The sequence below is a fragment of the Ptychodera flava genome, chromosome 6 (assembly GCF_041260155.1).
Source record: "Ptychodera flava strain L36383 chromosome 6, AS_Pfla_20210202, whole genome shotgun sequence".
Lineage (NCBI taxonomy): Eukaryota > Metazoa > Hemichordata > Enteropneusta > Ptychoderidae > Ptychodera > Ptychodera flava.
The window spans coordinates 22,129,035-22,151,204 of NC_091933.1; the positions used below are offsets into that span (position 1 = coordinate 22,129,035).

The window sequence follows — 22,170 nt, forward strand, 5'->3', positions numbered from 1 at the left end:
GTGAGGATAAACGGATTAATTTCAAAAATTCGAACAATTCACCAATGTTACATGTAAGTGCACCTCTTTGTCTGAGGTCAAGAAGTAGGCCGGGGTGAAGAGCAGGAAAGTGATAAAAACAAAGGCATATAAAAGGTCAACTTGTGAGGGCTAATCCTGTTGTACATTAATGGGTCACAGATGTGCAGCAGAACGTGGACACGAGAGAAAATAACAACAGCCAGCGCAGTGTTTTGGTTAGATCAGCGTGGTTCTCAAAAATTTTTGAAGTAGGCGGAAAATTCAGAAAAGTAGGCGGTTAGCTAATGTGTGCAACCAGGTTCCCTGGGCGGGGGGGGGGGGGGGGGAGATAGTTCTAAGCAATTTCAAGCATTCTTATACAGTGTATAAAAGGCTATTCAAACATACACACAGGAGGGAGGGTTTCAGGTTTTCCCTGAAAGCAAGAAATTTTTAAAATTTGAAGACATTTTGGAGTAATTTCATGCATTATGTACTGTATGAAAAACCATTTCAGCATGAGAGTGTTAAGGATTATTTTTAAATTTGAAGACATTTCTGAGCAATTTCATGCATTCTTATACAGTGTATAAAAGGCTATTTCAACATAGTACACAAAGGGGGAGGGTTTCAGGGACGGGGGTGGGCAAGAAATTTTTTAATTTTGAAGACATTTTGGAGTAATTTCATGCATTCTTGTACAGTATTAAAGACCGTTTCAGCATACAGAATAATCATTATCATTGCCAATTACAACATGTTTTCAAGGGATAAAGTTTTAAAAAAAGTCAGAAAAATTATTTGATATCACTTGGGCCTGTCAACTACATTCAGTTGACAAGGATAATAGCAAAATTTCACCAGACTGTTGTGTAGAATTATGTTTAGCTCATGACTTGAACAAACATTTTGAAATACATCGTAGAATGGGGCCTAGGGTTTTCACAACCCAGGTAACGATCCGCTAGAATCCTGACCAGCCTGGCTGTACAAAGTGTTTTACTGATTTAAATAAACTTGAAGATACAGTAAAATCAAAGAGTTATTCAATTCAATGAATTGTAGGAACACAATTTTCAGTGATTTTAATTCACTGTACTAATTTCACAATAAAACGAATCCGCGAGCTGATTATTGATTTTTTGCTGATGTTGAATATAATTGAAAAAGAGAGCTAAATTTTAGTGTTCATGTTTGATAAAACCTCAAACTATAAACGACACTGAACGCCAGCCTGTACTACACTGGTAGTCAATTGTAACACAGTACACACAACGCGATATCGGTCGACCTGAAATTTGACACTGTGATCGACGTAGCGTTTCAAAAGTACGAAAAGTGAGACCAAGTAATTTTTTGTTTATTTAGATTTGACCTTAACCTCCCATAACCAACAGACAAAGTCACAAAATCAAAGTTTTCAAGCGTCGACTTTCTCTTCCGCTTCCGCGATGCACACAACCACAGCCCCTCCACAAAGCGCGATGTCGATCGACTTGAGTTGAATATTGACATCGTAATCGACCATGGATAGATTGACGTGGCGTTTCGAAAGTATGAACAGTGAGACTCAGTAACTTGTGGTCGCTTTAGATTTGATCAAAAACCTACCAAACCCATCAGACTAGGCCCTACCCTTACACAGAAAACCAAAGCTCTCAAGCGTCGACTTTCTCTTCCGCGTTTGAGCGAAACAAAAGTCGGCTTCATTCGGAAATGGTCGGCTATTCGCGGGCATAACGTAATTGTATGTTAGTCCAATTGTCGGCTATACCCGATGTGAACGTCGGAATAATTCGGGCTGTGATCGGGCGAGCGAGGTTGACCTCGAGAGCGATGCCCAGTGTATAGTACAACACGTTCGCTGATCGCGGTACTACAGTGATAGCAACAAGTTCACCGCGTAAATTGCTAGACTACATATAGCCACATCGGCACTTCTGAAATATTATCTGCGGCTTGCAAGACCACCAAAACCAGAATTTCCGGGCCAGAGAGCGAAACAGTGCTGTAAAGTAGCCGGCCAAAATACGAAAGTAGCCGGTCAATTTGGCCGGCATCCGGCTAAAAATGAACACGCTGGATCAGCGTGATTTTGATGAAGTATAGTAGTAAGGAGCCTCCTGAAATGTGAAAGGATCAGTTATGGAATCCAAAAAGGGGTCTGAAAAAGCAGAAGCTGTTGGATGTCCTTCAGAAACCGTAAGTAAACTCCGCATGGGGTGTAGTCCGTGGGCTAGAGGGGGTCTACGTGCATCCCCCCCACAGGATAACAAACCCGTATTTTTCAGAAGCCTTGGGATCCCTAGAATACGAAATGGAATTTTAACAGAAAAAATATAGGGACGCAATAGCTGTTATGGTCATGTTTTGAAGGGTACCGCAAAATCACGATTTTCCAAGCCAAATGCATTTTCGTCAAATCTGTCTTCTTGTAAGTCATGTGCTGAGCTCATTTTTGAACATAACCTCACTTGTTTGGTATCATTAGAAAGGGAATTTATTTCTCTTAAGATGACATATTGCATTATGCAATATCTTCTACAGTTTTTGTCAAATACAATCAAAACTTACCCCTTACCCCAAAATTTAACATTACAAATTACAGAAAATCTCAAATTCTACCAATTTTTTAGCTAGGCATAATAAAAATGCAATGCTTTGTCTGAAATCTGTTTTATTTGATACAGGGACATGTCAGAAATATGAAATAGACTTTTTACAGAAACAATATTGGGAATCTACACCTGTAGCGGTCATATTTTGAAGGGTACCGCAAAATTATAGTGTAGCAGATTTGCATGCACTTTTGTTAAATCTGTCTTTTCATAAGTTATCTGCTGAGCTTGTTTTTGAATATAACCTGGCTTGTTAGGTATCATTAGAAAGATAATTTACTAATCTTTAGAATGACATATTGTAACATGCAATATGTTATATAGTTTTCATGATATATAACTCAAACTTACCCCATACCCCAAAGTTTACATTGAAAATTTCAGTCATAGCTAAAACCAAATTCTACAATTGTTTTAGCTTGACACCAAAAATCTGGCCGTTTTTGCTATTAAATCTATTTTATTTGGTACAGGGACATGTCAGAAATATGAAATAGACTTTTAACAGAAAAAATATTAGGAATCTACATCTGTAACAGTCATATTTTGAAGGGTACCGCGAAATCATAGTGTAGCAGATTTGCATGCATTTTTGTTAAAATTGTCTTCTTATAAGTTATCTGCTGAGCTTGTTTTTGAATATAACCTGGTTTGTTAGGTATCATTAGAAAGATAATTTACTAATCTTTAGAATGACATATTGTAACATGCAATATGTTATATAGTTTTCATGATATATAACCAAAACTTACCCCATACCCCAAAGTTTACATTGAAAATTTCAGTCATAGCTAAAACCAAATTCTACCATTTTTTACCTAGACATATAAAATCTGGCCGTTTTTGCTATTAAATCTATTTTATTTGGTACAGGGACATGTCAGAATTATGAAATAGACTTTTAACAGAAAAAATATTAGGAATATACAGCTGTAACAGTCATATTTTGAAGGGTACCGCAAAATCACAGTGTAGCAGATTTGCATGCATTTTTGTTAAAATTGTCTTGTTATAAGTTATCTACTGAGCTTGTTTTTGAATATAACCTGGCTTGTTAGGTATCATTAGAAAGATAATTCACTAATCTTTAGAATGACATATTGTAACATGCAATATGTTATATAGTTTTCATGATATATAACCAAAACTTACCCCATACCCCAAAGTTTACATTGAAAATTTCAGTCATAGCTAAAACCAAATTCTACAATTGTTTTAGCTTGACACCAAAAATCTGGCCGTTTTTGCTATTAAATCTATTTTATTTGGTACAGGGACATGTCAGAATTATGAAATAGACTTTTAACAGAAAAAATATTGAGAATCTACATCTTTAACAGTCATATTTTGAAGGGTACCGCAAAATCATAGTGTAGCAGATTTGCATGCATTTTTGTTAAAATTGTCTTCTTATAAGTTATCTGCTGAGCTTGTTTTTGAATATAATCTGGTTTGTCAGGTATCATTAGAAAGATAATTCACTAATCTTTAGAATGACATATTGTAACATGCAATATATTATATAGTTTTCATGATATATAACCAACTTACCCCATACCCCAAAGTTTACATTGAAAATTCAGTCATAGCTAAAACCAAATTCTACCATTTTTTTACCTAGACATATAAAATCTGGCCGTTTTTGCTATTAAATCTATTTTATTTGGTACAAGGACATGTCAGAATTATGAAATAGACTTTTAACAGAAAAAATATTAGGAATCTACAGCTGTAACAGTCATATTTTGAAGGGTACCGCAAAATCACAGTGTAGCAGATTTGCATGCATTTTTGTTAAATTTGTCTTGTTATAAGTTATCTACTGAGCTTGTTTTTGAATATAACCTGGCTTGTTAGGTATCATTAGAAAGATAATTCACTAATCTTTAGAATGACATATTGTAACATGCAATATGTTATACAGTTTTCATGATATATAACCAAAACTTACCCCATACCCCAAAGTTTACATTGAAAATTTCAGTCATAGCTAAAACCAAATTCTACCATTTTTTAGCTAGAAACAAAAAATCTGGCCGTTTTTGCTATTAAATCTGTTTTATTTGGAACAGGAACATGTCAGAAATATGAAATAGACTTTTAACAGAAAAAATATTGGGACTCTACACCTGTAGCGGTCATATTTTGAAGGGTACTGCAAAATATCAGTGTAGCAGATTTGCATGCATTTTTGTTAAATCTGTCTTTTTATAAGTTATCTGCTGAGCTTGTTTTTGAATATAACCTGGCTTGTTAGGTATCATTAGAAAGATAATTTACTAATCTTTAAAATGACATATTGTAACATGCAATATGTTATATAGTTTTCATGAAATATGACCAAAACTTACCCCATACCCCAAAATTTACATTGAAAATTGCAGTCATAGCCAAAATCAAATTCTACCATTTTCTTTACCTAGACATATAAATTCCGGCATTTATTTGTATGAAATCTATTTCATTCGGTAATGGGTCATGTCAAAAATATAAAATAGACTTTTAACAGAAAAAAGATTGGAATTCTGTAGTTGTAACAGTCAGATTTTGAAGGGTACAGCAAAATCTCAGTATTCCTGACTTGCGTGCATTTTTGTTGAATCTATCGTCTTTTAAGTCATCTGCTGAGCTTTTTATAGAATATAATGTAAGTTGTTAGGTATCATTGGTAAGATTATTTACTAGTCTTTAAAGAGACATATTGTAACATGCAATATCTTGTACAGATTTTTATGAAATATGACCAAAACTTACCCCATACCCCAAAATTTACATCGAAAGCTACTGTCATAGCTAATGTCAAATTCAAGCAATTTTTTACGCAGACATAAAAAAATTAGGCAATTTTTTGTATGAAATCTGTTTTATTTTGTACTTGGCCATATCAGAAATATGAAATGAACTTTTAACAGAAAAAATATTGGGATTCTATAGCTGTAACAGCTGTATTTGAAGGGTACAGCAAAATCTCAGTATTCCTTATTTGCATGCGTTTTTGTTAAATCTGTCATCTTATAAGTCGTCTAATGAGCTTGTTATTGATTATAACCGGGTTTTTTTTAGTATCATTGAACAGGTAATTAAATAATCTTTACAATGACATATTGTAACACGCAATATCTTGTATAGTTTTCATGGAATATGACCAAAACGTACCCCATACCCCAAGGTTTATATTGAAAGTACTGTCATAGATGACGTGATCAAATTCCGTGAATTTTAGCTAGACATGATAAAAATATATCTGTTTCGGTATTAAATCTGTTGTATATGGTACTGGGTCATGTCAAAAATGTGAAATAGACTTTTAACAAAATATTTAGACTGTATAGTTGTAACAGCCATATTTTGAAGGGAAATGCAAAATCGCAGTACCGCAAACTGGCACCTTTTTGTTAAATTCTTCTTCTTGTAAGTCATCTGCTGAACTTATTTTGTGACACAACCTGGCTTGTGAGGTATCATTAGTAGGGAAATTTATTATTCTTTAAGATTACATATTGTAATATACAATGTCATTCATAGTTTTCCTAGAATATGGTCAAACTTTACCCCATACCAAAAAGTTCAAATCGCAAATAACAGCTTACCTTAAATTCTACCATTTTTTGCTGCACATAATACAAAAGGCAATTCTTGTTTAAAATCTGATTTATTTGTTACAAAAGCATGTCACAAGTATAAAATTAACTTTTAACGGGAAGATGATACAATTTAGTAGCCATTTGGATCATTTTGGAGGGGGAACCCATATATTGCAAATGTATGTGTTTCGGCAAATTTGCCCTGATACCTGGGTACCCTTCCAAATATGATCAAAAAGGCTACAAAATCATATTATGTTCCTGTTAGAAGTTAATTCATATTTGTAACATACTTTTTTAACAAAAAAACTTATTTCATGGATTGCATACAAGCATTGCCTTTGGTATATAAAGTTAATAAATTGTAAAAAATGGTAGCGTTTCAGGTTTGCAGTAATTTGCTGTGTAAACCTTGGGGTATGGGGTAAGCTTTGGTCCTATTTCATGAAACCTAAACAAGACATTGCATATTACAATATGTCATTTAAAAGACTAGTAAATTACCTTTCTATTGATACATAACAAGCCAGGTTATGTCAAAAATCAAGCTCAGCAGATGACTTTTAAGAAGACAGATTTAACAAAAAAGCAAGCGAGTTGGCAATACTGTGATTTTGCGAGACCCTTCAAAATATGACTGTTACAGCTGTAGAGTTCCAATATATTTTCTGTTAAAAGTCTATTTCATATTTCTGACATTCACCCGTACCAAATAAAAAGATTTCATATAAAGCATTGCCTTATTTGTTATGTCTAACTAGAAAAGTGGTAGAATTTGACGATAGCTACGAAAGTAATTTTCGATATAAACTTTGTGGTATGGGGTAAGTTTTCGTCATATTTTATGAAAACTATATAAGATATGGCATATAACAATATGTCATTTTAAAGATTAGTAAATTATCTTTTCAATGGTACCAAATAAACATGTTTATGTATTAAAATAAGCGCAACAGATGACCTACAATGGGACAAAGTTAACAAAACACATATGAGTCTGCACTGCAGTGATTTAGCAGTACTCCACAGAATATGCCTGTTACAGCAATAGAATCCCAATATTCTTTCTGTTAAAAGTCTATTTCATATTTCTGACATGTCCCTGTACCAAATAAAACAGATTTAATAGCAAAAACGGCCAGATTTTATATGTCTAGGTAAAAAAATGGTAGAATTTGGTTTTAGCTATGACTGAAATTTTCAATGTAAACTTTGGGGTATGGGGTAAGTTTTGGTTATATATCATGAAAACTATACAAGATATTGCATGTTACAATATGTCATTCTAAAGATTAGTGAATTATCTTTCTAATGATACCTGACAAGCCAGGTTATATTACAAAACAAGCTCAGTAGATAACTTATAATAAGACAATTTTAACAAAATGCATGCAAATCTGCTATACTGTGATTTTGCGGTACCCTTAAAATATGACTATTACAGCTGTATATTCCTAATATTTTTTCTGTTAAAAGTCTATTTCATAATTCTGACATGTCCCTGTACCAAATAAAATAGATTTAATAGCAAAAACGGCCAGATTTTTGGTGTCAAGCTAAAACAATTGTAGAATTTGGTTTTAGCTATGACTGAAATTTTCAATGTAAACTTTGGGGTATGGGGTAAGTTTTGGTTATATATCATGAAAAATATATAACATATTGCATGTCACAATATGTCATTCTAAAGATTATTGAATTATCTTTCTAATGATATCTAACAAGCCAGGTTATATTCAAAAACAAGCTCAGCAGATAACTTATAAAAAGACAGATTTAACAAAAGTGCATGCAAATCTGCAACACTATTATTTTGCGGTACCCTTCAAAATATGACTGTTACAGATGTAGATTCCCAATATGTTTCTGTAAAAGTCTATTTCATATTTCTGACATGTCCCTGTATCAAATAAAACAGATTTCAGACAAAGCATTGCATTTTTTATTATGCCTAGCTAAAAAATTGGTAGAATTTGAGATTTTCTGTAATTTGTAATGTTAAATTTTGGGGTAAGGGGTAAGTTTTGATTATATTTGACAAAAACTGTAGAAGATATTGCATAATGCAATATGTCATCTTAAAGAGAAATAAATTCCCTTTCTAATGATACCAAACAAGTGAGGTTATGTTCAAAAATGAGCTCAGCACATGACTTACAAGAAGACAGATTTGACGAAATGCATTTGGCTTGGAAAATCGTGATTTTGCGGTACCCTTCAAAACATGACCATAACAGCTATTGCGTCCCTATATTTTTTCTGTTAAAATTCCATTTCGTATTCTAGGGATCCAAGGGTTCTGAAAAATACAGGTTTGTTATCCTGTGGGGGGGATGCACGTAGACCCCCTCTAGCCCACGGACTAGTGGGGAGGTAATTTTAACAGTCGACAATCCCTGGCTGCACCACTCTTGAGGGTATGGGGGGGTAGGGGCACAGGTGCGTGGAGTTGCCGTGTAGTATACTATACGGCAACTCCACGGACCTGAGGACAGGGGTTGCAGTGGTTGTCATGATTGTCGACAAAGTCCTGGAAAATCACATACTCTTTCTTGAGAATATTCAAAACCGGGCATAATATGTACTATCCTTACTACATATTTTTGTTGACATATGGAACTCTCTACCCGACTTTGTAGAGCGCTACAAAAATGTTACTATAGCTTCCAAGAGTAATATTGATCTTCCATACCGTCAACGAGATTTGACATTGGATGTTGGAAGATATCCAATCCCAATTGAACTGAAATGCTATACCACTGTAGGTTTTGCCCTACCATGTGACCTGTGATATGACAATATACACCTATTTACTGGCCATGAAGGTAATGGTATATTTTTGTCACCCTAAGACCTGAGAGTCGCCCAAAAGTACGAGGCAGTGTAGCCCTAGGGAAACAGACTGTTCTGGGCGACTTTCAGATCAGAGGGAAAACAAATTATGATGTTTCCAAAATATAGCCTGCAGGCAATATGTGTTTTCTAACACACCTCATCCAGTTTTCACACCCAAAAGTGGAGAAGTTCCTGAGAAATGACTTGTCCCAGTCACAGATGACACTGTTATCTTCTTAATGCATTCTAAAATGTGCACGGGCACTGATGTGTAGACAGCATTTTCAAACTTCCCAAGTCAAAAATGTTTCTGAACTCTTAATTGGTCAACAGTTTTGGAAACTTGACTGGTAGCTTGCTCTTAGCATGTATCAGCATCAGAATGATGCATACCATGTGACCATAATTACATTAACAAATCATAACAGGGAGTTTGGACTGGGTGTGTTACCGTAGCTACTCAGACTTGCATTGATATCTACACATCAGATAACAATTTACCAGGATCATTTAACTGTGAAGAAATGCAATAACCACAGGGTTCCTCTTAGGCGACTATACTTCCACAAGAGGCTGGCTAACAATTTTTTCCCACTCTATTCCATAGGGAATGGTTGGAAAGGCTGCAGTGTGCGAAGGATGTCCCGGCAGAGAACTGTGCATGCAGTTAGGTAGGTGCATGCCCTCAGTATAGGCTTACATTAAAAAGTGTTCTGTCTGTGGCAAATACACATATATTTATAAGCAGTAAACCCTAGAGATGGTATACCGTAAGATTGTGACCAGTTCATGACATATATGCGCGAGCTGGAACGAGTGCATATATGGAGTGACATGGTCCAAATCAAGTGGTATAACCATCACTTGGAGGTGGTTTATTGCCATTATACAAAAACAGTATATTGAAATTTTGGTTTTGTACCATCAATATAGAGGTATGAAATTGATATAATTAAGCAAGTATGTACCCATTCTGGACCATAATGGATGAAAGCAAATGGATAAGGTGAAGCCAAGTATATTATTATGTATCATTCATTATGGGTCGGAAGGTGGTAAATCATTGCTATTATTTCATTGTTTTGGCAGTACTAGTGAATTATAGTTCAGGTGTGTGTGATGTTTCATAGAACGATATGAACACATTTGATTAACATACAAATCTCTATTAAAGAGTAAGGTATTTTTGACTGATTTTAAAGCATCATTGTGACAAAAATATTTTCAATTAGCAAAAATGTGAGCAATTCCAAGTTTTGTCTTGACAAGGGTAATTTTGTCTTGGCTTGACAAGGGTAATTTTGTCATAGCCTGTACTAGTTGGAGGTGTTTCTACCTATAACTACTGATCAGTATTGTTTTCAGGAAAGAACTAAGTAATACTTCACAAATGCTGATATGATTTCTATGAATACAACTGTTGCAGGTTTTCAGTTTTCTCCAAGAAGCAATCCTAGCAAATGCAATGCTTGGTCTCCAAGCTTTTTCAACTCCATTGTTATTTCAACCTCTGAGACAATATCTTATCTGTGGGACATCTAAACCCTGTTCCCAATAATGCATGAAAACGTGAATTAAAAAACAAAAGTTTATTAAAGTTCACCTTTGGTGGCAGCAGCATGCAGGCTAATGAAAGTTTCTTCATTTGCAGGTAACAAGGATCCTGATCAAGAGGTCATTGATGTCCGTATGAAAGTCATCAAACATAAAATATTGATACTGTCCGGCAAAGGAGGTAAAATCGCTTAAACTTACATCAATCATGAGAAGAAATCAATACGAATGTCGTCAACTGAAGATCTAATGAAAGATCAAAGCCCTACAGCTCATTTTGCTATTTTTGTAAGGGCATATATTAGCCAATTTTCTTGGAGAGCTTGTATTAAAATTGAAACATCTTTCAAAACACAAGTTTCCTAAGTGCCCACCTTTATGTTGACTCTTTTGCAGGTGTTGGAAAATCCAGCGTAGCTGCTACATTAACAATGGCACTAGCCAAGTTATCCAAAAAGGTACGGAAAAGGATTGACAATTCTCAAAGTTTTACTTGGATTTCATTCATGTTTGTTGGCACCGTTAATCTATTTAGCTCAGTATATGTTGGGAGATTGTGCAGTAGCTTTAAATCAACAATATTTTCATGACAACTTATTTTTCAAGGATAATAGCTTATCGTATTGTTATTTTAAAGAGAATGTTGTACCACCACTAACTAGGCTTTTAATGCTGAGACAATGCAGGCATAAGGAATATAACCAAGAAATTCCGTGCATACCATTTTATAATTCCAACTCAAGTATTTTTCTGTCATGAAACTATGAAGAATTTGATAAGTAGTTAGTCCTCCATGGGTTTTGTCAGAGTAATATTTATCCAGTAAAATTTTGGTTTGTCTTCCAGGTTGGTCTGGTAGATCTGGACATCTGTGGGCCTAGTACTCCAAAGCTGATGAATGTTGAGGGGATGTCAGTGATAAATTCCCAGTGGGGGTGGAAACCATTGATGTAAGTGCAAGTATCCCATTCAAATAAGTTTCTTTAAGTTGACCGTAATTTTAGTACATAGAAACATTATGTCCATTGAAATCAGAGTAAAGCGCATTTTTCAAAGTTTTGTCTTTACAGGATATACAGAGCTACACAAATTATAGTACGATTGTCATGAAGATCTAGAGATGTTGTTTAATGACATAATCTTGCATTCATTGGACCTGACACAAGTCATCATTTTGCCAAACCTTTCCATGAATCATTGCCTTTTCTCTAATTCTTTTTCTGCTGTGCATTAAAGCCTTGCCTAGTTACATATAAATCTTGGTTCATGCATAATATTTTACGTCAGCCACTTTTTTTTTTTCACTCAGTTCACCGCATGATTCAATCAAAGTGATGTCTGTAGGATCTCTTCTTCAACACACAGACAGTGCAGTGGTGTGGAGAGGACCCAGAAAGACTCAAATCATCAAAAGGTTTCTCAAAGACACTCTGTGGGGGAAACTAGACTTCATAGTCTTTGGTAAAATAATACATTTATGATTTACATCGTAAAATGCATTCCCAGACCATTAAACATTAATTATATTACCATGCCCTGTCCATGGCATTTTAATTGGTCAAGCTGAACCACGTGACCGACCTCAAATATGCAACAATGGTTTGTTCATGTGCCCGTGAATATGAATGATATCGTAAACATCATAACATTTCAGCTAATTTAAAAATGTAAATTGTAATTTGTACAAAGATGATAATCAATCACAAAATTAAATGGAACACTTGTGGGCTAAGTTATATACTTTTTTGAAAAAATCTCTGGATTTGCAAAATTTTTACAACACACGCACTTCTCACTGACAAATTCTGGGGCCCTGTTGTTGTTCGCGTGAGAAATTTCATAAATTTTGATGGTTTTTGGGGTTCGTTTATAATATAATGGAAATAACAGACTCTGCGCTGACCATTAACCTTTATTTATGGGGGCGGGTGAGAGGAAAGCCAAAATTAACGGGCTCGGCAAGCCTCACCCGTTAAGTTTTGGTTTCCTCTCGCCCTTGCCCATAAATAAACGTTAATGGTCAGCGCGTCGTCCGTTATTTCTATAACATACCAGTATGATAAGTAGTGTATATGGTAAATCAAACTTGATATTAATATGTTATGGATAACAAACGTATGCACTGAAGAACAATATATATATTGTTAAATAATTGGCCTGATCCAGTTTCAAACCCTCTTTTAAACGTTCATCAGCATTGCCTTTTTGAAATTTATTTCTAAAATCACACTAAAAATGAGAGAATATTCATAACTCTGTGAATGCAACTCTCCTGAGATAACCGTAATTGCGAAATAAAAACAGTGTTTGCAGCAGGTGCTCATCTGCAACATAGCGTACAAATCTCTATATTTCACCAGCTTTGATAACATTGGTGTTCTGCTCTGTGAAAATGAACTGCTACTCAGTAACGCTTTTCATGTACTTGCAGACACTCCGCCTGGTACGAGTGACGAACATCTAACCGTCATCAACGTACTGAAGAACAGCCAGCCCGATGGGGCGGTCATCGTAAGCACACCGCAGGCACTCTCTCTGGGAACAATCAGGAAAGAAATCACTTTCTGCCGGAAAATGGGAATCAAACATCCTGGGTATTGTGGAGAACATGTCAGGCTTTGTGTGTCCCTGCTGTGAGGTACATGTTGAAAGTTATTATTGGCATGTCCTGTCATGACTGTGTATGCAGAATGTCCCGGAAATTTTGTGATATTCAAAAGCATAGCTGAGTTATCTTAAAGAGTTTTCTATACCATCAACCCAGTGTGCCCTCCAAGCTATGTGTGACAGTTTCTCTCATGCAAGAAAATTGACATAATAAAACTGATCCAGAGTAATTTCAGGAAATTCCCAAATTCACTTATGAAGAGTTCCTGTGTCAGAGGGCAAGTTGATGATATCAAACATTTACATGTGCTTTACATATGGCCCATGGTAACTTAGCAATAAGACCAAAGTCTTCAAACCAGTGAAAGTGTGGTTACAATAATATTTAGGCTTCCATTGTGGATTTGATGAACAGTTGTTAAGAATTTTGCCATAGTTATGTCACAGCCGACTTGAAAACAAGTAGAATGCTGTTGTGTAATTGAATACATGTAGTATAAGTCTGAGGAACAGTAATATTTGCTGCTATGGCATTAATTAAACATTGTCTGATACCATTTTAAGAACTTTAGACACTGCCACTGCAGGGTTTTACTGTAATGAAATTCTTTTCTTTTCCAGGAACAAACTGATCTTTTTTCCAGTGGCGGTGCTGAAAGTTTAGCCTCGGAGTACGGTCTGGCATTCCTTGGCAGAATACCCATTGATCAAGTGAGTAATAATACCAGGATTGGCCTCGCTTTGAACTTGAGTTTTCCCCTTTGCAGGCATTTCTCACACACAGCATAAAGTCTGAATGTACACACCTGCTTCCCCATGTGTTGATGGCAGAATGATGTTATCCCAAATTCTAGTTTCACCACTTTGGTTTCAATGGTCATGACCATTAATTAATTCTCACGAGTTTCATTTATCGTGTCTAAAACCAGGGTTGAATATATGCATGGTCACCCACCCACCCATTCATTATCTTTCAACATGTCCAACAGTATAAATAGTATTTTGTATCAAACAAAATTCATGAAAAATGGCCGACTTTGTCCCTTTAACCCTTTCAACCCCAGTTGCCTGTATACAGGTCCAACTTTACAATAGAAAACAATGGATTTGGGACAAACCATGGTGTGAAAGGGTTAATGAACCTGTACATCACAGTGGAGTTGGAAAATTGGCACATCTGAAGAACACTGGGCCCGATTTGCATAATATAAACAATGTAGTTTTCTGAAGGGTCGCTCCATAGCTTTGTAATACAGGGAGCTGGACCACCTGGGACTATATGTTCATTTGTTTAATTGCGTAGTGTTGACAGTCTTGTGCAGGTCTACAAGAAAATTGATGGATTTTGTGTGAAGATTGAGTAAGAGAAAAATCCCTGCAGATGTATTCATAACAGATAGTAAATTGAATTGCAAACCATAAAGGTATTGGGGCCCTGTGCTTTTAGTTTGTAATGACAATACCAATTTTGGAAGCAATTCTTTGATATAATTGTTTGATACAATTGTTTGTTCATGATATTCAAATTCTGTTGTTATAAGCCTTTTCAGGATTCAACACAGTATCTTTACATTCAGAGTACAATATTTTTATACTTGATTTCTGTTTCACTGACAGAGACTGACAGAGTGCTGTGAGCGGGGACAGAGCATATTCACTCAGTATCCAGATTCAGCCACTGGCAGAGCTCTGCTGGATGTGGCCAACTCTGTCATTGAGGCAGTGGAAAGGTGAAACGGGAGGATCAAAGCACACAAGATCTCAATCAGAGCATGGACTGTATCTGGTCTGTATCGGGTAATTTGTTCACTGGTTTGCCGGGGAAGGCAGCTATCATGATGGGCATTTCAACATAACAGCAAGATCATTGGTTGATCACACTGGGATTCCTCCACAGCAATCACAGCAACCGCTGACACTACCAAAGATCACACAGTCCCAGAGGAAAAACTTCAGCACAAATATGGACTGCAGTGTCTCCCTCAACCAGGGTTTCTGCATGTAATACCAAACAATTTGTAGAAACAAATATTGTTCATGAAAAAAATCAATTATGAACATGTGGCCTTACAAACACCTGCGAGTACTGTACATATGATGGACTTCTCTGTTGCCTTTGTGACATACGGTACACTATTAGGATACTGAATTGTTTTTATTTGACAAAGTTAATATATATCATTTGAAAATTGGCATGTATGCAGACAATGCAGTAATGCATCATAAATACATTTGATTTAGAATCCATACTTAACTGAAATGATTAAAGTACCTTTCTTTTTTAACAACAAAATGTAACTTATTGTGTGTTGCATTAATTCAGGAAGGACGTTGCACAAGTTCAGAAAATATTTCTCTCTTCCAAAGCAGGTCTTTAAAGAGCTGGGTTGAGATCATAAAGCACAAATCATTTGTCACTGCAAGAAGATTTCTAACTTGTATTTATTTACACAGACCATTTCGGTAAAGTTCATGTATGGGTTGCTAGTAATTACTGAAGCAGTGGACTATAAAACTCACGGTATCAACAATTTATTGGTATAGCAAACAATTTGAAATATTTGAAAGACCTTGCGGCGAGTTGTAGATTTGTGAATACATCAGGTGTATTCACAAAACCAGTTTACACACCAAAAAAATTACACGACACCGTAGTGATATTGTGAATTGGGAAATGTTTTATTTTGTGTCAGCTAGACATGAAATGTACACTACGTGTAACATACAACAAAATCTGATGACCTATTTACATAATTTTATTACTCCTACCTTTGTCAAGATCAATTTTGATCGTAGTCCAGTGAAAGCATCTATTTACAGAAATAATTGTTGTTTCTCTCAGAAAAAATTCACTTTTTCACTCTGCTTTGTACTGTGTAACATTACAGTGTTTTTGCTAAGGATTGCAAGACAGGTGTAGAAATGCCAGGACCATTTCTTACATGTCCTCGGGTATAATTTTGTTGATATTGTAAGGGGAATCCCGATAAAATTCACCCAGATAATCTGCCTTCAATTGCTGGCTATATTTTGTAAACTGTGTGCCACTGAATATCAGATGGGCAATGTCCCTTCTGAGCAAAACAGATTCACCAACCCAAGAAAGTTACCATTGACCCAGTAAGATTTCACAGATGACACACACTGGTATAGGGGCTGGCACAAAGGAAATGCTGTATGTTAGAAGGCACACACTACAGGGAGGCCTGTGTGTTCTGGCGGAGAGATGGGGAGGGAGGGGAAGCAAGGCCATCCTCAGTGACTTGCTGCTTCCCTCCAGATACATTTTCATCAATAGAGAAGTCTCAAGATACCAAAGAAGGAAATACAAAATGGATCATACTTGATGTTGTGATTGTGCCCACTCACCCTGATTTCATCCTTGGTCACATGTACACACTGTTATGGTACTGTACCTAGCACAGAACACTATAATCAACACACCGTTTTCTGAATTTCAACAGTTACAGTTCTGACCAAATTTATCACCAAGGGTCTGTTTGCCATATTTTGCACCTACCTACAGTGCCTAAGATACAATCTCAACACAAACCACAATATTCTTCCTAAAACTGACAACTGCCAGATTGTGTCACTGCAGAACAGATGTGCATTCTGCAAACATAAAGGGGCTGGAAGTAGGTGAAAATGTGTCTTAATTTTGTGAAATCAGGTCAATTTATTTCATGATTATTATCCTTTGAAAAAAGAAATCAACATCATGCTGGCACAAATACACTGACCCCAGTCAATAGTAAACCTTTGTAGAAAGTTAACAAAGCGTGGAGAATAGATACCAGAATGTAGGACAGAAATACAAAATAAACCGTGTGTTACTGCCACCAAATCTGATCATACAAAATACTTCATGTTACCAAATATCTCAAACATTGGAAATTATAATGTTTAATACTTGTATAAAAAATATTGTACTCTAAAACTTTTGGCATCCAAACACTTTGAAATGAGTAGAAAAAAAAATGTTGATGCAAAAGCTGCCATGAGTTGTCCTCTCTTGGAGTGAGTTTTATCACACAATGTCCGATCAGTAAATTCAAACTTAGCCTTACATGTTTATCCTATCCAATCACTACGCTTATAGTAACTGACAATATCATCATTATACGTAATACCTTTGATTTTCAATTGTCAATCTTGACAATTCCTTCTTTATAATCCCTTGTTACTTTTTTCAGTGCACTTACAATATGCTGATGTCTAACGTGACATATATATAATATAATATACACCTATATGATAATTTGCTTTTTCCAAAAGTCTCTGGGGTGAAATAAAATAGGTGGACTCAGTCTCTGAGTAACTGACTGTATTCTATACATTTTCACAGCATGCGATTCTTAGACACATATTTTCGTGAAAAAAGCGACCTTCCTTGTACTTATACCTTATAATTTTTACCATTTTTGTTCGATCATGTGAATAGATGTATTTCCGATCTTACAGCCCTACTACTAAGCACGGCTACTCATGCAGCAGAGAAACAATTTATGGGAGGTGGCTTCAATGCAGTGTTAGAAATCTGAAAATTACGGGATACCATGTTACAGCCTACATTAGCGATGAGAGAGTCTTTCAAATTCATTTGTATATCACTTACACAAACACACATAAAATTACTACAGTTCAAGGAGTTTGAATTCATTTGTTCACTGTCATTGTCTAATGTTTCCCAACTGACATGCAATGAAAACAGGACCCTGCCACCATGGGATCCATACATACACACGACAAGCACACTTTTGCTTTACAACCTCATTGTACCATTTTAGCTGTTGCATGTTCTACCTTTGGTGTCAGCCTGCAGTGTGGGCAACACTTTACGCACCAGTTGGAACTACACATTGACACAGCAAACCTGGCAACACTCACGCCCACTCCTACATCTGAAATTTCACAATTTTCAACAGGTAGTGTTATTCAAATGATTTCAAATATCACATCAGATTCAATTTTAACCTTCATATCACTAATATCTTTTTTTTACACACACACTTTCTCTCTTTTCAAAAGACTAAAAAAATCATTGGACCTTAATGTAGTATGCACCTCGAAAGTGAAAGACTTAAACTTTTGCTCTAACTTTCCTCAAGGAATCTTTCAATCATTCTCTTTCAAAATCAAGAATAAAAACAGGGGTCACCATGCAAATTTTGGTACTAGAGAAACAAATTACCCAAGATTTACCGATATTAGAAATTCAAAATGGCCGCCATCCCTGTGTTAACTCTATGGAGAAAAATAAAAACTTTCGAATTTCGAAAAACTAGCCAGTTAAAAGTTTTCTTTCACCAAGAGCTTTAAAATGAACCCCACATGTGGTATATCAAAAGAGAATTGTAAAAGTTTGAGAGTCCGAATGTCTGTCCCCTTAAACTGGAGCATGCAGTTGATGTACCATTGGGGCTTTCATGTGCCCATTTTCAGATCAAATGCAATAACAAGGCACCATGACAGCATTAGCATGGTGTAAGAAATGACAGTTTGTGATTGGTGACAGTACTTGTAACATCACTGCACCCCAAATCCCCCATTTCTTTAGGGTAATACCCTAGTGATGACAGAAGCATATTACTGTAAAAGCATTGAGTTTCACACGACTTTAATTCTACAGTTTAACACATCTTTGCCAGGGGCTCATAAGTGCCTATTTAAGTCAATATTACAGCGTTTTTCTTTCTTTTTCAATGTTACAAATAAAGCTGAAGAGCACAACATTTGTGTAGCTGTCTTTTGTGTAGCTTGTATTGGCATGTATAGTGCGCCCTCAATGGGGTATGTGATATGTAAATACGACCTTTAGTTCCGTGACCTCTAGCCAATTCCTCTGGCCATGCCTTCTGGACACGTGTACAGACGTCGCTGTGTTTACTGTACTATTAGTACAGTAAGCATAGCGAGGGCAGGGCAGGAAGTAGGCATGGCTAGAGCCGGGCCTAGAGGTCACGGAACTAAAGGTCACATTTACGAGGACTCACTATACATGCCAATACACGCTACACAAAAGACAGCTACACAAGTGTTGTGCTCTTCAGCTGGATTATTTGTAACATTGAAAAAGAAAGAAAAACGCTGTAATATTGACTTAAATAGGCACTTATGAGGCCCTGTGGTTTAACACATCTTTGCCAGGACTTTCAATTCAAAGATTTGCCAGAGGAAAAAAACGGGGACAGATATTTGGAATCTCAAATTCTTACAATTCTTTTCTGATCTACCACTTGTGGGGGCTCATTTTCAAGCTCTTGCAGTAAGCAAAACTTTATGTGTCTTAGTTTTTCGAAAATTGAAGTTTTGATTTTTCCCCATAGAGTTAACACAGAGATGGCAGCCATTTTGAATTTCACATATCGGTAAATATTCGATAACTTGTTTCTTTGGTACCAAACTTTGCACATTGACCCCTTATTTTTTGTCATGATTTGATAAAAGAACGGTCACAGTTTCATTGAGGAAAGTCTGAGCAAAAGTTTAAGTAAGTCTTTCACTTTCGAGGCGCATACTACCGTAATATTCCTGTAGGGATTTCATGTAGTGATTTTGTCTGTCAATGAAAAAAGGCAAAATTAAAGCCCAGTGATTACTAAATGCTTTGACAGTATCGAATGGCTTTTTTTTTTGAGAATATGAACATTGCAAATTTTCAATTCACAAAAAGAAACTAAATCTCAAATTATGGCAAATTTAAATCATTCTGTTTAAATAATTCCAAAATTAGCTCTCTTGATTTCACACTCAGCAAAGAAAAAAAAAAGGCTTTTGATAGGAAGAGGTACACACATATTGTACCTTAATATCACAAAATGAAATGCTAATGCAAGTACAGACTTAACATCACAAAACAAAAACCATTAAATTACAGCTTACGAGCGCGCATGATGTGTATATTTCTTTACAAACAGCTTCACAACATTTTGGTGTTGTGCTGAGTAATTACTTTTTTTCCCCTTTAAATGCTGTACATATTTACAAATTTTGTCGAAAAGCAATCAAAGATATTGGACATTGAATTCAAGCAGTGAGTTGAACGACAATCGGAGATCTGATGCATTGTTTTAAGTGCATTCCTTTCACAAACAAAATACACATACAAATAAATAAACAACTATTGTATATTACTGGCTATGGTGAGTTGAGCGACCAGCACTACATAAGGCCTTTTTTATGAGTTACAACAGACTTCACAACAAAACGGTGGACATTCCAGTATTCATCTGGCAACTGCCGCGGAAATCCAAGCACACTAGACAGACAAAAGTTAAAAACAACAATTCTAAAGCACAGAAATAGCACACCCTCTTCTTTCTTTACAACATTAGCATACATACGTTAATACATTTTATGGCCATGATCAAGTTCATTATCAAGTCATACTAACTAAACACCAGAAAGTTTTGCTCACCACCAACGTACAAAACAATTTTGAAGGGTATCGCCATGACTTTGAAGGCCACCATTACTGTATTTTGAGTCTAGCAGTAAGACCTTGAATGATGGGGAAAAGATAGACAGGCATTCCTGTTTATGAGTAGCAACTACGTCTACCCACTAATGGCTACGTAAAATCGTGCCGCAAATCACCCTTATAAGGTGCTCTTGGAACTGGAAAGCTGATATATCTTATGAAGGAAGCCACATAAAGCAAATTTTTTTGAGTGGATCAATCACAACAATTCATTTTTTATGAGACTGCTTTGTATATAATATGTGTGAGCATGTCTACATGTACGTACTCATATAGGAATATTATAGTTCCTAACAAATCATGTAATTTCATCGTGTCTGCTCTGATTGTTTTGTAAATATATGTTACCAGCATGCACCTTTGAAGATGAGTGAAAAAAAATTGCAACAGCTTGGACAAACTATACCGCATTTCCAACAAAGGTTGAAGTATCGAATTTTTCAAATTGAATGAGGATTTCCTGGTATGAAATCCGTGACGACGACCACACACTTTATTGTCATCTTTTTGTCCGACATCAGAGAATACAAAAATTTCTATGTACAGATTATAATTAGGAAATTCCCACAGCCTCTTCCTCGGCAAATAACTGCGTAGCTTCTGTTGATCTTGTATCACACCTAACACCATTTCCGCAATCACTACACATACTGTAGCCTACATGCAATCACGGAGTGATTTCACATCAGCAACTGGTGGATGACGACTGACTGCATGTTTCCGCTCTGTCCATCTGGCTGCTGGACACTTTGGGTTTGACGGCTGGATCCAGTGAGATAGCACCAATACTCAGTGTGTTTGGGTCCATGGGTAAGGCTGGTATCCCTCCTTCCATGTCGTCAGTCTCCAGACTGCTGGCGGCACCTGCTGTGGAACTACCCAGCTGGTAGGAGTCCTGCGATAAACCACCTTCCTCGCTTGATGAAGCCTGCGATCAGAGACATACAGAACGAGTCATGTTAGTTTTTTTGGTCAGTGCACGACCCCTGTACGACACCTCATTGACAACACAGTTTTGCCCCTTCTGTCTATCCTTGAAAAGTATACTCAGTACAGCCCATCTCAAAGGGCTTGTGTAGGGAGTTCCACCACACAGTGTCCAGGGTTTGCTCAGTTAGACCATTGGGGATACAACTGTTTATGGCAGAGATTACAAGCTTGCAATAGCAAATGAGGGACTGTGAGATAATCTAGGTCAGTGCTAACACTCTGGAGTTGTGAAGTTCTGTTTTAGCACACTTTTGTTTTCATCACAATATACCGTCAAAAACAGTTTATAACTACCCCTAAGAACTTGTCCAAGCATAAGCTTTACATCAGATGTTTGGTGTAATGCATTGCGGGGAAAAAATACACCCAGAATTGATCTAGCTAAACAACCTGCTTCTCATTGTTGCTTGCCATGGTAGTTTATCATGGCAAACTTACTGGAACTTTGGGATACTTGAATTTTGCCAAGGTTGTCCTATCTGAAACATCACTGCAGCTA

General features: G+C 36.2%; 2 protein-coding genes across 3 annotated transcripts in view; one reads left to right on the forward strand and one right to left on the reverse strand.

Moving 5' to 3' along the window:
• Positions 1–157: 157 nt before the first annotated feature.
• On the forward strand, positions 158–15,496 carry LOC139135173 (uncharacterized). The gene is given in 11 exon segments (XM_070702439.1): positions 158–240; positions 2,083–2,202; positions 9,645–9,708; positions 10,689–10,772; positions 10,988–11,049; positions 11,438–11,541; positions 11,901–12,052; positions 13,023–13,177; positions 13,179–13,229; positions 13,820–13,909; positions 14,816–15,496. Coding segments are annotated over 10 exon segments (936 nt in total). The 5' UTR covers positions 158–240; positions 2,083–2,145; the 3' UTR covers positions 14,933–15,496.
• A 3,825-nt stretch (positions 15,497–19,321) lies between these two features.
• LOC139135172 (DCC-interacting protein 13-alpha-like) overlaps positions 19,322–22,170 on the reverse strand; it is a 37,884-nt gene continuing 35,035 nt past the window's right edge. For both annotated transcript variants that reach the window (XM_070702438.1, XM_070702437.1), the window contains exon 17: positions 19,322–21,609. In XM_070702438.1, the coding sequence (XP_070558539.1) occupies positions 21,367–21,609 (243 nt within the window). In that variant the 3' untranslated portion in view covers positions 19,322–21,366. The remainder of the gene's footprint in view (positions 21,610–22,170) is intronic.